At 39.1% G+C, this 17,343-nt stretch overlaps 1 protein-coding gene across 5 annotated transcripts in view; it reads left to right on the plus strand.

Moving 5' to 3' along the window:
* Window positions 1-17,343, plus strand: part of LOC109467720 (fibrillin-2-like) — a 162,390-nt gene that overhangs the window by 93,034 nt on the left and 52,013 nt on the right. For all 5 annotated transcript variants that reach the window (XM_019765768.1, XM_019765767.1, XM_019765766.1 and 2 more), the window contains exons 29-34: window positions 3,639-3,764; window positions 5,509-5,637; window positions 7,745-7,870; window positions 8,879-9,004; window positions 14,354-14,476; window positions 15,359-15,610. In XM_019765768.1, coding sequence (XP_019621327.1) covers window positions 3,639-3,764; window positions 5,509-5,637; window positions 7,745-7,870; window positions 8,879-9,004; window positions 14,354-14,476; window positions 15,359-15,610 — 882 coding nt within the window. The remainder of the gene's footprint in view (window positions 1-3,638; window positions 3,765-5,508; window positions 5,638-7,744; window positions 7,871-8,878; window positions 9,005-14,353; window positions 14,477-15,358; window positions 15,611-17,343) is intronic.

Here is a 17,343-nt window from a genome sequence, read left to right on the forward strand (position 1 = left end):
GCAACGTATAAGATCGATCAGGGTACGTTAAGAATAAAGTGCCCGCAACGTTATAAGATGGATCAGGGTACGTTAAGAATTGACCACAACGTTATAAGGTACGTTATAAAAACAATTAATTGAGTTTTGAGGTGAGCAGTCAAAGTGTGCTTCTTTGTGGTCTCTGTCTGCCCTAGCGGAATGGGGCCATGGGGAGGAATTTTATCACCAGCCGCGTCCCTTACATGTGCACAATGAAATGAAATAGCAAAAACGCACTAACGTCGCCGTTCCAACGTACTTCATACATATTTAGTTCCATTTTGTTCCATTTCGTTCCATTTCGTCCATTTCGTTCCATTTTGCACTTTCTGTACACCGCTATCAGCTGATGTTGAAGCATATTAAGGTTTTTATGTTGATATGAATGAACTTTATTGCTCAACACTGGTACATGGTACAATGTATGGCAGTAATACAACAATACTAAAAACTTTACTTACTACAAACTACTATCTAAACAGTATATGAGTTACTATATGGTCATGTATTGATGATATGGCCTACGTACATGTAAGCAGATATGGTACAGTAGTTGGACATGATAATAATTCATGGAATGTATCGTACTATGTACCTAGATTGGGTGAACTTTGTCTTAGTGGTAATAGTCTGTAAGAATGTATCTCTTTCTTTTGTTATTAGATGGGACAAGTCATAACAAAGTGAAATACATATTATTGATATACATATTGTATGTTGATATGCATAATGTAGGTGATGCTGTACTCATGGTGACTAATCTACATGGCTCAGTGCAGATGTCATTTGAAATCCTTGAAGTTTTCAGTCTCATCCTCAAAAAAAGAAAATAATAGGTCTTATAAAAATAATGCCTTAAATGTGCAGCACATTCAAGCAATTAGTAGTAATTCCCAGTGCTGAGTAACATGTCTCTGCTTAAGCTGAGTAACACGTCTCTGCTAAGCTGAGTAACATGTCTCTGCTAAGCTGAGTAACACGTCTCTGCTTAAGCTGAGTAACATGTCTCTGCTTAAGCTGAGTAACATGTCTCTGCTTAAGCTGAGTAACACGTCTCTGCTTAAGCTGAGTAACACGTCTCTGCTTAACCCTCAACAGAACACCTTCCGGACTGATTAATCTGTACACCTCACGATGGTCAAATTTGGGCCCAAATATTCCAACCTTTTATCGAACCGATCATGTTCGATATGACGTCAATCGAATCGAACCACTGTTCGATATGACGTCAATCGAACCGAACGTTCGTTCGATCCGGGGTCACCCGCGGTCATGTACAGTAAACCCGCGGCTTCAAGCCAGTTTTTACCCGGATACCGCCTAACAGTAAAAAATTCACCTTTTCACAAATAGAAACCGATTTCGGAACAGTATATCTTTGCACTGTTTTATAGTGGATATGTAACATGTAACGAAGCTACTGCCGTAATCATGTGTGACCTTGAAGATCGTAATTGTTGTTTACGGGGCTGTAAGTTACCCCCTGCACTTGCTCACACGGTCTGACATGCGTGCAAACATGGTATTTAAACCGCAACAAAAACAAATTCAATTTACCTCAAAAACGTTTTAAATTGTAGGCAAGACAAAAATCTCGATCTGTGTCGGACGGATTTTTTAAAGATGGCGGCTTTCTGGAATTATCTGTCTCGGAAGTTGAAAAAGCGCATTTTTTGGCGATTTTTTCGACCTTAGCAACACTTTAACTTTGAAATAAAGAAAACTGTCCGACTCAAATCTTAATTTTGTTATACTGTTCTCTAAAATGCAAAATATGGAATTTTCTGGAAGATTTGGGGTCGGTTTAAATCAGTTGTTTGGTTATTGACGTCGATTGTTCTAGAATAAGCATTCGACGAGTTGAGAGTAATTTCTAACACATTTAAGCATTGTAATAAAAACAACAACATTTGAGGTATATGCAGTGCGGATTTTATCACATTTGGATGAGAGAGTCCCCGTGAAACTGTTTATTATTGTTTAAGAAAAAATTCACCGTTGAGACTGGCTCCACGGAAGCCGCGCGTGGAACCCCGGTAACCTGATACCCCTCCGTAGAATTGGAAACTTTACCCTAGAAATTGACCGCCGTGACCTGGGGTCCGCGCGGACCCCAGAGCAGTTTTTTGCTAATTTTTAGAAATTATCAACATGCTACCAGCTCAATTGTTTTGCAAACTGATGTGGGAACCTCTGTGTCCACATTACATACAAAAATCATACATTTTGAACTTTTTCTATTTTTGGTGAAGAAAAGAAGACAAGAAGAAATACCCGATTTTTAAACCCATTTCAGACTGAAGGGGCTTTTGAGGCCCAACTTTGATCTCAGATAGCGGCTAAACGGCTTGCGCTAGAAGTATCAAATTTGGAGACCTTTCTTAAAATGTCTCTGGAAAAAAGTTCATATTAGTTTTATACTAGTAAGTTGATGTTTTTTTGTGTTGCCATGGCAACGGGTAGTTTTTTTTAAAATAGAAGTAATTTTGGTTTAAACATAAAAATTTTCTGAGTTTTATATAAAATTACACTTCTTTTCCAACATTAATAACATCTTACATAATTAAATATAAGTTAAATCATTTAATATGCATAGAATATGCTAATTTGATGACGTCATTGGTCAAAATCCAATATGGCTGACTATATTATTAGCTCTGACGTCATATGACGTCATAATTACACCAAAGTTATTAAAATTTAATTCTATTACTACACCATTCTCTGAAAACTTGGTAGTCATACGATGAATGCATAAAAACATATAAAAACGGAAATAAGGTAATGTATAAGAACGCCAGTGTATCCATTATGATCGAAAGCCGGCTGGGGTCCGCGCGGACCCCAAAAGAAAATCAGATATAATTTTTTTTATAAAAGGCAGAAACGGAGTTTTCTGCACTGTATTGAGAGACAACTTTGTGGGTGACAATTACCTAAAATTTCAGAAACAAATCTTTAGAAACAAAAAAGATATTACAGAATATATAGTGCTGGGGTCCGCGCGGACCCCAGGTGTACTGTTTAGGGTTAAGCTGAGTAACACGTCTCTGCTTAAGCTGAGTAACGTGTCTCTGCTAAGCCGAGTAACACGTCTCTGCTTAAGCTGAGTAAAATGTCTCTGCTTAAGCTGAGTAAAATGTCTCTGCTTAAGCTGAGTAACATGTCTCTGCTTAAGCTGAGTAACACGTCTCTGCTTAAGCTGAGTAACACGTCTCTGCTTAAGCTGAGTAACATGTCTCTGCTTAAGCTGAGTAACACGTCTCTGCTTAAGCTGAGTAACATGTCTCTGCTTAAGCTGAGTAACACGTCTCTGCTTAAGCTGAGTAACATGTCTCTGCTTAAGCTGAGTAACATGTCTCTACCAGTAGCATGTCAGTGGTGTCAAGACAGTAACCGTCAGTAAGAGATCAGTCAGAATAATACTTAGGAAGCATTGGTACTTGTCAGTTGCAATACAGACGTGACATTTGAGCCGTTTTACTAAATTTGTGACAGAAATGAGACTGTCAGCAAGTGACAGTCACTCACAGTCACAAATTAGTAGTACTGGTGGTTTTGCTAAGGGAAGTACAAACAGTACAGGAGAGCTGACAATGCTGTTTTGCTGATAACAGATATCAACGAGTGTGTGATGTTCCCCTCACTGTGTCACCATGGGCGCTGCCGCAACACCATTGGCAGCTTCCGCTGTGAGTGTGAGGAAGGGTACGACTTGGACCACGCAGGCAGGAACTGCACAGGTGAGTCTTTCATCCTCATGTTTTGTCATCTCTAACAAGGAAAATTTAGTTTTCATTTAGTTCTGAGAATTGAAGGACTCCAATTAATTCAAGAGGGTCTGCATGGGGGGTCCTGGCAACGGTTAACAGTAAATTCAGCAGGCCCGACAATGCTTCACGGTAAATTCAGGACTGTTGGTAACGCTTAAAGGTAAATTGACACGCATTTTTTAAAACTCCACTAGGTTCAGTATCTGAATTGGTGAGAAGGAGTGATCGCTGATGAAATATATGTAACAAAGTGTGCACTAGTAAAGGTAGTTCATACTACTGTTCCCCGTGCTCCTCGCCTGCCTTTGTCCCCGAGTGCGTCCACAGAAGCTTCAAGAGGGGGACTGAGAGCAGAAGGCGTGAGCAATTAAGGGGGTCCATTTGCATTTTTTAAACCTTCAATAACGCATTTTCCTGAAATTTGAGAGGCAAAGTGAGGTTTGACTACTAGTGTGTAGGTCTACGCGTAACGAAGAATTATTCAGTAACGCTTAACGCTAAATTTAGGATCACAAATAACGCGCTACGTAGATTTTAAAAAAGGACCAAAAACGCTTCACGAGAAATATACCGATAACACTTTATTTTATTTTATTCACATGGATTTTTGAGCATTGGATAGGAAGCACTTGTTGTGCTTATGTAAATCCGCTGCTCATAAAACATAATACAAATGTAAACATAAAGATGACATAAAGTATAGCATTAACATAAAATGAAAGTGGCTGGCGCACCAATACCTAGCATAACATTATTGAGATTGGTCAAATCTTCCAGAGTGGTGGATATAGTTAAACACAATATCAAAGATACGGCAGTTGGTAGGGTAAGGGAGGCTGGGGCTACCTGTAAGAAGTAAAGTACATAATGTGGCGTCATTTACGTTGAGTGGGTCGGAAGGAAGTATGTTTTCAAGATGAAGGCAAGATATGGATAACAACATTTTGGTCCTTTCAGTATTATAACATTTGCAGTGTAATAAATAGTGTTCTGGTGTCTCATTTGGATGCCCACATTTGCACTCGGGACTACTGATACAGTGATGCTGGAATAGGTGGTAGTTCAGCTGGCTGAAACCAAGCCTGAGTCTGGTAAGGTGAGTCACATGGTGTCCGTGGCCGTGAGAGTAGTGGGGATGTCTGGGCATGCTATCAAAGCAAGACTCTAATTCATTTTTGAATGCACGAATGGATGGGGATTCTTTGGCGGTCTGGGGTAACTTGTTCCAAGAGAAAACAGCAGAAGGCAAGAAAGATTTTTTGTACATAATATGTACTTTTCAGTTCTGATGGTAAGAGGGAGATAATTCTGGTCAGTACGCAGGCCATAAGGGGTGGAATCACGGATAAGTGGGGGAACCAAGTCTTGTAGATATTTGGGAACTAAGCCATTGGCCATTTTATAAAAGTGAACAAGTTTGAACTTTTCGCGTCTGTTGGCAAGTGTTTCCCAACCGACGTCACATAGAATGCGGTGGTGATTCGTCCCTCTCATTGCGCCTGTGCAAGCTACGATAACACTTTGAATTAGAGCAGACTGGCAACAATTAATAATGAATCAAAATAGCCTATAACGGTTAACGAAAAAGGGCATGCAGGCCCTCATTCGATTTAAATATAGAAACAGTAGCTTCTCTCTAACCATGAGGTCTCATGGTACAAAAGCTCATACACAAATGCAATTTTCATTGAAACCTGCTGTTTCTATTTTTCAGATATTGATGAATGTGCCATTGCCTTTGGCATCTGTGGTAACGGTACCTGTGTCAACCTGGAGGGCAACTTCATGTGTAACTGTAACCCTGGGTACGAGAGTGGCTTCATGGGCATGAGAACTTGCATGGGTGAGCAACAGTAGCACGTCGGCAGAACGTACTGCACCTGCGCAAAACCCGTAATGTATTGTACATAGCACTTCGGCAGAACGTCTCATATAAGGTCGTACTAGCGCATATAAGGTTAACACCCCGTCTGTAGTTTCCAAATGTTATGTAGGAAAAGATATCCTTTGCAACAGGCAAAATTCTGATGCAACGTTGACCAAAAATCCACCGAAAATAGTGAAAATACAGGGTTCTGCGCAGGCGCAGTACGTTCTGCCGACGTGCTAGCAACAGTGTGCTAATGGTCTCCATTGTGTAAATTACTCTTAATAAATACTCTTAATAAATAAGTTTTACTTATAAAAATTATGTGTGTACCACTTCCCCTGACTTTACCGTTTTTAAAAACAATTTAAACAAGAGTTCCACGATCTCATACCTTCGCCAAATGATGTTAACCCTTGCGGTTGAAGAATTATACAATTTTAATAATTGATTTTACAAATAAGATCCTCATTTGCATGGGTTATATCAGTTGATCATATTCTCCACCCAATGACAGTCTTATCTTAACAAAAAGGCTATTATAGCACTTCCTCATAAATTATGCAAATGAGGTCATGATTTGAAAAAAATCATGTTTATTGATGTTTGCCTTCACTTAACTTCCAAATGTGGCAAGTATGAAATTCCCAGCAGTTACAACAATAAAATTATAAAGATTTTCCATTAATTATGCAAATTAGGTCTTCATTTACATAATCTATATCCTCAGATTTTTTTTTCATTCTCAATTACATTTAACAAGTGTTTCATAGTCCTATTATCGAACAATGCAGAGTTTTAGAATTTCCTCATTAATTATGCAAATTAGCTCCTGATTTGCATAATTATCATTTGATTATGTCAAGCATCACTTCAGCTACCTACATACCAAAAATCATGACAATCCGTCACCCGGTTCCTTAGTTATCATCCTTCGAAAAATTTTCAACAAATGCTCCTGCAGTTCCAGAACAAGCCGCTAGGGGGCCCAAACTTATGTCACTTCTTCCCTACTCCAAGAGCTATCTACCAACCAAAATTCGTGACCCTAGCATGTACAGATCGCGAGATATCAAAACCGGAAGTTCTGCTGCAGTACCAACAGAAGCCGCCAGGGGACCCAAAATCTAATCATTTCTAGCTCTCATGAAGACCTACTCACCTACCAAGTTTCATGACAATGCATACTAAGCTTCTTGAGTTATGCTGTTCACAGACAGACAGACAGACAAACGGACAAACGCTACTGAAAACATAACCTTCTTGGCGAAGGTAACTAGAGTTTGGCAATCTCAAACCTCCATGAAATGTTTGTAAATCTTATGCATGGTGATGACCTGCTCAATAGCAAAAATTTTTATGCAAAATATTTATATGGCCCTATACCTAGTAACATGCAACGCACTGGTGAAATCCTTATCATTTGGCATGAACAAGGTAAGATACAGTTATATTCAAGCTAGAGAGTCTGACTTATTTTCAGGTTTCGTACACAACAACAGGTGATCTAACCTGCGGTCGGTCTGGTAACTTGTGTGATACGGAATAGACCGTGTTGTATATTATGTCATACCTGGGCTGCGATAACATTTGATACGTGTGTTCTGGCCCGTGTGATAACTAGCGGTACGGCCCGGGGGTTCTTAACGCATACGGGCCGGGGCTTCTAAATGTTCCATAGAATGATTCGAACGCGTTTCGCCCTAACCGCGTGTGCCGCTTTCGAATTTCGAATACAAAATTCAGACGTTGGAATTGATGTTGTTGCATTTTTTGGGGTTTAGGGACACCAAATTTTTGCTCATTTCGCATTGAAAGGTGTGTTTTCTTGGGTTGGTATGACATAAATAAAATACAACACGGTGTATTCCGTATCACCCTCGGACCCAGCCCTCCCGCGGATCGGATCTCCCTCTGGCCTTCGGCCGTCGGGCGATCCGACGCGCGGTTGGGCTGGTACCTCGGGCGATACAGAATACCCCGTGTTGTATTCTACATTTACCCCAGGAGACTGGAAATAGTAGATGCTAACCTGACAGTGAATGATTGAGTAAGTGTGTGTTGAGCCTTGCTTCTTTTTCAGATATCAATGAGTGTGAGAGGAACCGTCACCTGTGCAGAGGGGGTCAGTGTATCAACACACCTGGCAGCTACAAGTGTAACTGCCCAGCTGGTCATGAGCTCAACTCTGCTGGAACTGCCTGCAAGGGTTAGTCCACCATTTTAGTGGATAAGGCCACACCAATTTAATTTCTTGGTTAACAGATTTTTCTAGAAAAATAATGGAGCGGGCGGCCGAAAAAAAAATAAAAATAAAAACAGGCCTAGGCATCCTATTATGGCCCAAAATGGTACGATAGGAGCCATGAAGTGAACACACCAGGCTGGTTCAAAATTTAAACAACGAATTTTGAACTTTTAATGATACCGTTGCATTGAAAGATGGAATAACTGTAACAACTAGGATGAAAAGGACTGTTTTCAACTGTTCAGGGCAAAATATGAGCATTTTGCAGTTGATTCTGAATTTTTATTCTTATTTGCAAATCAGAAAAAAATGAAGCGGGCGAATCCATTAACCAAGAAATTAAATTGGTGTGGCCTAAGGATCTTTAAAAAGTACTACAAGTACTGTTTAGGGTCGCAGTCCTTAGGACGGGACGTTAAGCCGTGGTCCACTGTTCATTGTTCTTGTCGAAAAGAGCTTAAGGGGAATTTCCCCGGTACAATGAACCTGTAAATACTGTACATAGCGTCTGTCTTCTCTGTCATGACCAGTGGAAGATTAGCTCTTTAATGAGCTAAACTGGTTCCAGATCACTTTCACTTTCCACATCTACATTACTCTGTACAATGCTTAAAATCCTGAAATTTTTGTGTTGTTTTTTGGGGGGGAGGGGGCATTAAGCAACTTAACAAAAAAAATTGTTTGCAATGAAAGTTCGTCTGTGTTCAACTTGATCAGGAAGAAAGGCTAAACTCTATGGATTCCCGATTTACTTAGTGTTGGACATAAAGTTTATACTTTAGAATAAAACTATCATCATGGTACATGACATTGTGTGTCTGTGCTATGGGCCATTGAGCCTGAAATAAACAATAAATAAATAAAAATAAATATTATTATTATTAAATAAATTGTATTTATCCATATTGTAGGTTTTTGCTGTCATAAGCAATCATGTTGACAGGTGCCTGTCATTGTTTTCTTTTGCAGATATTGACGAGTGTAGTATGAATAGCGATGTGTGCTCCAATGGCAGATGTATCAACGTTATGGGCAGTTTCCAGTGCCTGTGCAGCAAGGGTTACTCGGAAACTGACAACAGGAGGAGCTGTGAAGGTACAACTCTTTAAAGGCATCCAATGCAAAACTGAAATCTGAATACAATTAGTGTATGGTTGAAGAGATTCATTTGTCACGTACATGTATAGATACAGTTACTAGTGAATTCTTTCATCAGTGACAACTTGGAAGGGTAAGGATACTAACCTCCAAATTTTCGATGGCTATCTGTCCATCTTGTTCACGGAGTGGCCTAATCTCGCGAGAGCGCGAGACTAGGCCCGAGACTTGCATCGGTCTGCCAGGACAAACCCGGACAGAAGGTTGGGAACTCCCTAAGACTTACTTACCCTTACTCCAGAGGGAGGCAACAGGCTATCAGTCCATCTTGTTCACGGAGCTCTTGCGAGATTAGGCCACCCCGTGAACAAGATGGACTAATAGCCATCGAAAATTTGGAGGTTAGTATCCTTACCCTTCCAAGTTGTCACTGATGAAAGAATTAACTAGTAACCCAATTAGTGTATGATATTGACACATACTGGCCCACATTATTATTGGCACATTTTCATCAGTATTTCATATTTGGGGTGTAAAAGCTATGAAACATGCCACAAATTATATGATCATGAGTCCTTTGTTTTCTGGGTGGTTCCCCAAAAATCAGCCTAGGATCCTACCAGTAACTGTTTTCCATTTCAATTTCGGCATTTTCACTCCATGAATGTCAACATATTGGGATAGTGGGTTTTTTTTCAATATGGACTTTGGAAATCTGTTTTTCATACCTAAAATGCATTGTGCCCTTTAAGGCTTGTTAGTGATGTTACAAGATAACAAAGATATGATCACATAAGAATAACAGAAGGATACAGAAGGATGGCAACGTAATGATACATCATACAGCATGTACAATGTAGTAAGAGAACTCATATTTTGCATTTCAGCTCATTAATTATAGAGAGAAGTTTATTGCACAAGAATTGCACAACAACAGTCTTCTCCCAGATCCAATCATGAAGCTGGGCTGACGGAAACAAAAAAAAACCAAGCTGGCTGGAGCCGGGCCCTGCATAAAGAGCTTCAGTTACATGACTTGTTTGTATTAAAACAAACAAACTGATTTTGGCTATAATTTCCACCTGCCAGCTTTTATAATAATTTACTGTTATTGATAATGATCAATCGGATGAACGTACATGACATTTGTACATGTACATGTACATTTAAGTAGTAATCCACTTAAACTACTTTAAAAGCATAGAAGATACATTGTATGTTCACACAGCATCATTAACTTGAAGCTGTTATGTAATCCTGCTGCTGGACTTATCCTGGCATTGTGCTGTAGAATATTCTGTTGGGAGGCCAAAAACAACAAGGTATGGTCAAGGTTGGGTCATTTGTTTGGGGGCTGATGAAACAGGTAAATCATTCATGTGAAAATAGAAAGGAACAGGAATTGGGTGATATCCAAGCTGAGGTTACATGTGACTGTATGATGTGGTTTTGGCACTGCGAGTTTCCAACAAACAAAAGTCTGCCAAGTCATAATGCGGCTGCATCAAAAAAGGTGGTGAGAGAGTCCTAGTAGCCTCCTAGGACTCTGGTTGATTTCAAGTAAAATGCTTGTATTCCTCAGTAGGTTCATTAAAAGGCTGGACCTGGAACGATAAACCTGGGATAGTAGTTGACCTCAGTGTTATTCTAGTTATATGCCAATGATGAAGTAGGCCCGTTAAATGCCAAGATTTTGTTTGTTCCAAAAGCCATAGCCTGCATTCAACATGTTCCTTTGGAAGACATAATAGCCTCGTGTTAGGATAAATCTGTAATGTTAACCTCTGTTACTGCAGATTTTGTCATCTCTGTTACCGATCAAGTAAGAAGACGGTCCTGAAGTTAACGATAGAGCCAAATATACTTACTTGTACTTGTCTCAGACTGTAATGAGTAGGTCTCCTCATCTATCTCCTGTGTCAAGACAAGAGCCACATTTAAGAAAAAAAATTGCTGTTTTGATGACATTTTGCTAGGTTTCTAAATGAATAAGAAAGGAGTGTTCACTGTCATTTGTAACAACGCTTGCTGAACAAAATAATTTACTGACAGTAATTATGAAGCAAGTTTAAACTGTAATTTCCAACACAACAAATTGGACTCACCCAAATTATTTGAGTAATGACAGTCACTGTAACCTCCATAACAGTCGTCTGTTACTTTCATTATTAGTAGTGAACTTCACCTGGTATAACAATGTTGCCAAGTTTTTCAATGTTCGTACTTACATGAAGCTTTGAGTTACATCTTTTTAGAGAAAAAAAGTCAAAAGTGCAATCTTTTGGAATTCTGGAAATTTCAGTGAGAAGGAGCCATAATGGCTTTGAGAATTAGATCTATCCCTGCATCTGGTAAAGATGTTAGTCAGAGTAAATGTCAAGTATCACTGACCTGAAGAAGAGTTTGCCTTTAAGGTTGTGACTTCCCCTTTAACAGCCAGACTGATCTCTGTGTCTGTCCAACTCAAACCACCTGTTCACATTTTCACACAGTTTCTCCCATTAGTCTTCGGTTCACATATAACACCAGAAGGTTAAAACTTTGAAGTTGTCTGGGGACATTGAGTTAAAGAAGGCTTGAATTTATGCCTTAAGCAATTTTCTTTTTCGAAATCAAAGGTATCCAGTGCATGTAATGGACCTATACCATTATTACGTCACAGTTTGTTTACCGCAATGAATGCCGGTCAATCGACGTTTATATTGTACAGGGGTGCGAAGCGGGGTGTGTGTTTGTGTAGCATTAGCCTAATATAAGGCTTTTAATACAGTACTACTTTCGTCTAATGTCACAACTAAATCACGCAGCATGTAATGCTGTGTCAACACAACTAGACGCAGCAAAAAATCAGACATACCTTACTTTGAAACTTTGAAATGATCTTTATTCTTTAACTGACCGTTCTAGAATGTTCTTTAGAACAGGTAAACAAACTGTGACGTACATGTAATAATGGTATACATGTAGGTCCATTCAATGTCGTAACCACCTGATGTTGTGTCATGGCCATGTCTAAGATGGAGAAGGGTTAGCAAGGATAATTTTATATATAACAGTTGGCTGTTGAATGTCCAGGTCCATGTAATATTGTGATGTTTTTACTAAACAAAGTCTTGAAATGATGATGATGATGTCTTTTAGCCAGCTCGAATTTTTTTCCATCAGCCCAGGTTCATGATCAGACCTGGAGAGTGCTCGCAATCTAGAGGGGTCATGGGGCAGATTTTGAATTTTCAATCCTTCGAAAATGCAATTTCCCAAATTTTAAGAGGCAAATGATGGGGTTTAGAGTGATTATTGGTGATCATTTGAATGTTGTTATATTTTTATCTATATATAAGATTTTTGTCAATTTCGTTTAGGCCATGTTGATTTGATTATATGGATGACATCCTCGCGCGCATGAATTTTTGGCCGTTTCCACACAAAAAAAAAGGTTTCAACCATACTGTAAATCGTACAAAACAGTTGCAATATGAGCAAAAATATACCATTAGTTACAAAAAAAATTAATAAAAACTATACCAATGTCATAGAATTCCAAAATCAAACGAAAAAAGACGAAATTGTAAAGAAATGAACTTGAAGACTAGATTATTCGCCAAACCATATTCTGTGCCATTTGCTCAACCCTCATGACCACATAGATTTCATAATGAAAAGAAATTTTTTTTTGCAAAACTTTTTTGTTATTCGCACGCGCATCAGTTTTGGGGCTCCAGGAGGATGTCATCCATATAATCAAATCAACATGGCCTTATTGTTAAAAATTTCGTTAAAGATTTGCATATAAGGCAATTGACACTAAAAACGGGTGCTGGCTAGAGCCCTGATGTGTGTGTGTAATGCTACATGTAGTATGCCACTCTGCTTAAGCTTGTCCTATAAAAATTGCACAGCAGCAATCCTCTCAGCAGACTAAGGCCACACCAATTTAATTTGTTGGTTCTCGGATTTTGTCAGAAAAAACATGAAGCGACAGGGCGAAAAAAAAAATAAAAACAGGTTAAGGCATCCTATTATAGCCCCAAATGCTATGATAGGAGCCATGAAGTCAACACAAAAGGTTGTGTTAATATTTAAACAATGAATTTTGAACTTTTAATCAAACCACTGCATTGATAGATGGAAACACTGCAACAGCTAGAAAGAAAAGGACTTTCCACAACTGCTGGGGGTAAAATATGAGCATTTTTTAGTTGATTCAGAACCAGAATCTTTTTTTTTTTTTCAAATCAGAAAAAAATGAAGAAGCGAATCCGAGAACCAACAAATTAAATTGGTGTGGCCTAAGGGGCTTTTTTGCAACAGCATTAACAAAATTTCCACATCTGGATTGATGCACAGAGGGGGGGGGGGGGAACCATGTAGCTGTCCAGCCATCAGACTATTACGAGGTCTCCTAATTCTTCCTCTTGACAGTCTTAAAGTTTGCTCTTCTCCCCACAGCCCCTAACTCTTCTAATGGATAGCACAATTATCAAAAGGAGAAGGAACTGGTCCTTTTGTGACCTTTGTTATGCGTCCTTGAAATTAAGTCTTGAGGTTACAACGAGCTGGCAAATCTTACACATACTTGGCAGCCTTGCCCTAGCCTAGCAGGAATTGCAAATGACTCCATAAGGGGCACAAGTCAAACAACAAATGTGGAAGTTGTTGTGTGTTAATTGGATGACTGCGAAGCCGTGCTGAAGTCAGTTGCTGTGTGAAGTGTTGGTGGGGTGAGGGCAGGTGGGATGATGTTCAATAACACCCTGTCTGTGCTGAACACCTTGGTTGCGTTGCTGTCACAGATGACCCCCAGGGCTCGCAGGCAAGGTTACAATTGTAGGCAGTCTATCTCACCGAGTCTAGATTCTTGTATCTATGCCAGGTTGGCCTCTTAAGGCGACTAGACATCGATGTAAAGATTCATCAGTTATCTGTCACATCAAAGACTTGATTTTTACTTCTTGTATGGTGCACATTACAAGTCTATTCTGGTATTGTCAAGCATAAGGCTTATTAGAACATGTACAATATTATGACATAGCCATCTGGTAGTAACCTGACCGATGACGGTTTGTTTGATTCCAGACTTAGACTGTCTTAGAAATGCCCCCAGACTTCCCCTACGGAGCCCCACTAGAGGGCGTTTACCATTAATGCAGGAACACCATGATGTAAGATAATTGCTAGATATCACGTAGTGCTGCTTGCCCCATTAACCCTTCAAACATCAGTTCTGATATTAGGGCTGAATGTCTTCATTGGGCTCTGATTCAAACACTTATGGGTTAGATTAACATTCAGGTCCTTTTCTGTGGTCCTAAAACTCTCTCTGAAGTGTTGTTTTACTTCTTGCAGATTTTGATGAATGCTCGGTAAATAATGGAGGGTGCCAGACCTCTTGTACCAACATTGTGGGTAGTTTTGAGTGTAGCTGTGAGCAGGGCTATGTACTCGGACCTGACAAGAGGAGATGCATGGGTGAGTAAAAGTGTTCTTTTATTCCTAGTACATTGTATAGTAAAGAGCATCTTGAACATTTTTTTTTTATTCTTGATTGCTGGAAGTGACATACATTTTCTACAGCGTCAAAAAAAGTCACTGCATAAACCTTTTCAGGATGATGACGTGGAAACCTGCATGTTTTGACCTACATGTTCTGACATATAGGGTAAGGGTTAGAGTTAGGTTAAGTTGTGGGAACATACTTACTATTAGGCATGTTTGAATATAGGGGTGTAACTGATGACTTAGACTGCATGTGTGAGTTCCTGAAGTTGTCTTGACTTACCCTTTCTGTTGTCTGACTGTGTGTGTTTTAGAAGGAAAGCTAAAATAATGTTTTGAAGTACAATGTATCAACAACTTCGTTATCAAAACAAGTTTTACCTCAGAATCTGTGACTATATGAATCACCTTGATAATGGAGATTTGAAAACATGATTTGTTCATACTTTATCCAACAGATAATATTGTAATTATATTCCTTATGACCTCTGACCTCCAAAACAGTATATTATCATTCTTGTTTGAATACTTTTAATATGCCCTGTAATTAAGTCTGTTAAGTCTGTAATTTAAAATTGTTAATTGATTGATCTTAGCTTAATGTCATACTTGTTAGCTTATTAGTATGTTACATGTATATTGTGTATGTTTAATTTGTGTATCTTTTGGCACCCAAAATCAGCCATGCTGCCTGGGTGGCCAATGTATTGCTTTGTTGCACTCACTCACTCACTCACTGTTCGGTTTATTCGTCTGTTGTTCCCCGTCTTCCGAGGGTTAGACGTCACTTGTCTCTGTCCTGTGCAATTGAATTAAAATGAAAAAATTAAATGAAAATAAAATAAAATCCAACAGATGTGGATGAGTGTGCTGACACCCCTGACCTATGCGGGGGTGGAATGTGCACCAACGAGCCGGGGACCTACAGCTGCACCTGTATCGATGGCTTCATCACCGAGCCCTCGGGCAAGATGTGCATGGACGTGGACGAGTGCGCCCTCAACCCCAACATCTGTCAGAACGGGCAGTGTGAGAACACCAGGGGGTCCTTCGCTTGTCTGTGTGATCCTGGATATTCTGTGAAGAAGGAGGGAGAGGGATGCACAGGTGAGGTTTTTTCTCTCAAAACAAAGAAGAGAGCATGACTGTGTAAAATGTTTCTGAACATATAGATTTGGAGGTTCTAACGCCCTATGTTCCGATATGGGACTCTTCTTTTGTTATAATGTCAAGATAAACATTTACTATTAGGCCACACCAATTTAATTTCTTGGTTAACGTATTTTTCTAGAAAAATGATGGAGTGGGCGGGCGAAAAAAATAAATAAAATATATAAAAAACAGGCCTAGGCATCCTATTACGGCCCAAAATGGTACAATAGGAGCCATGAAGTCAACACACCAGGCTGGTTCAAAATGTAAACAATGAATTTTGAACATTTAATGATACCATTGCATTGAAAGATAACTGTAACAACTAGGATGAAAAGGACTGTTTTCAACTGTTCAGGGCAAAATATGATCATTTTGCAGTTGATTCTGAATTTTTATTTTTATTTGCAAATCAGAAAAAAATGAAGCGGGCGAATCCGTTAACCAAGAAACTAAATTGGTGTGGCCTTACATAAATAGATTTCCTCAGACTGCTTTAAATTTCTAAAACCCTGGATCTGGAACTGACATAGGTATAAGCATATTGCACATACATGTACATGTAACGTTATATATCAATATTTCAATATATTGGACATGTCAAAATGATCAATTTCCCTATTTCATGCACTTAAGCACTGTAGAAAATTTCATATTCTAAATGCAACTAGACAATCCTTCCATAGAAAAACATATGTTCTTTTATTTCTACCAGAAAAAAAAATGAGGAAAAGTTGAAATTATGCATTATAGTTAGTTTTATTTTGTATCTGCTAACTGTGTCTGGTCATTGTGTTTTGTTGTGACCTCTACTTATACATGTATAGCCCAGTGTGGCAAAAATGTGCCATTAAGTTCATTCATTCATTCATTCATTCATTCATTCATTCATTCATTCATTCATTCATTCATTCATTCATTCATTCATTCATTCATTCATTCATTCATTCATTCATTCATTCCTTTCCTTTCCTTTCTTTATTCCTCCACGTTGGGAGAGCCATGGTCGTTAAAATACAGGGACATACACTTAAAGGATATTACAGTTTAAAAAAATAGTTTGCTTTTTCACACAGACACATGATTAAATATAAATAATGGATATCGTCTATTCTATGGCGATCTGTCCATTTCTATTTCGTCTTTCGTCTTTCTTAGGCATTACAGTTCTTTACTATTCCTGAGTGTTTAACACTCGACCGCTCTCTTTCTAAATGTAAACACATACTGTCCACTCCTCCACAGGTGTTTCACTCTGTAGCACTTATCTCTCTGTCTCTTTCTGTCTCTTCATCTCTTGTAAACACCCTGTCCACTCTTTCACAGGTGCTTCACTCTGTATCACTTCTGTCTTCTGTCTCCTTCTGTCTCTGCATCTCTTGTAAACACTATACACTCTTCCACAGGTGTTTCACTCCTCCACAGGTGTTTCACTCTGCATCACTTCTGTCTCCTTCTGTCTCTGTATCTCTTGTAAACACACTGTACACTCCTCCACAGGTGTTTCACTCTGCATCACTTCTGTCTCCTTCTGTCTCTGCGTCTCTTGTAAACACACTGTACACTCCTCCACAGGTGTTTCACTCTGTATCACTTCTGTCTTCTGTCTCCTTCTGTCTCTGCATCTCTTGTAAACACTATACACTCTTCCACAGGTGTTTCACTCCTCCACAGGTGTTTCACTCTGC

The sequence above is a fragment of the Branchiostoma belcheri genome, unplaced genomic scaffold (assembly GCF_001625305.1).
Source record: "Branchiostoma belcheri isolate BF01 breed outbred unplaced genomic scaffold, Haploidv18h27 scaffold189, whole genome shotgun sequence".
In the NCBI taxonomy this organism is placed as follows: domain Eukaryota; kingdom Metazoa; phylum Chordata; class Leptocardii; order Amphioxiformes; family Branchiostomatidae; genus Branchiostoma; species Branchiostoma belcheri.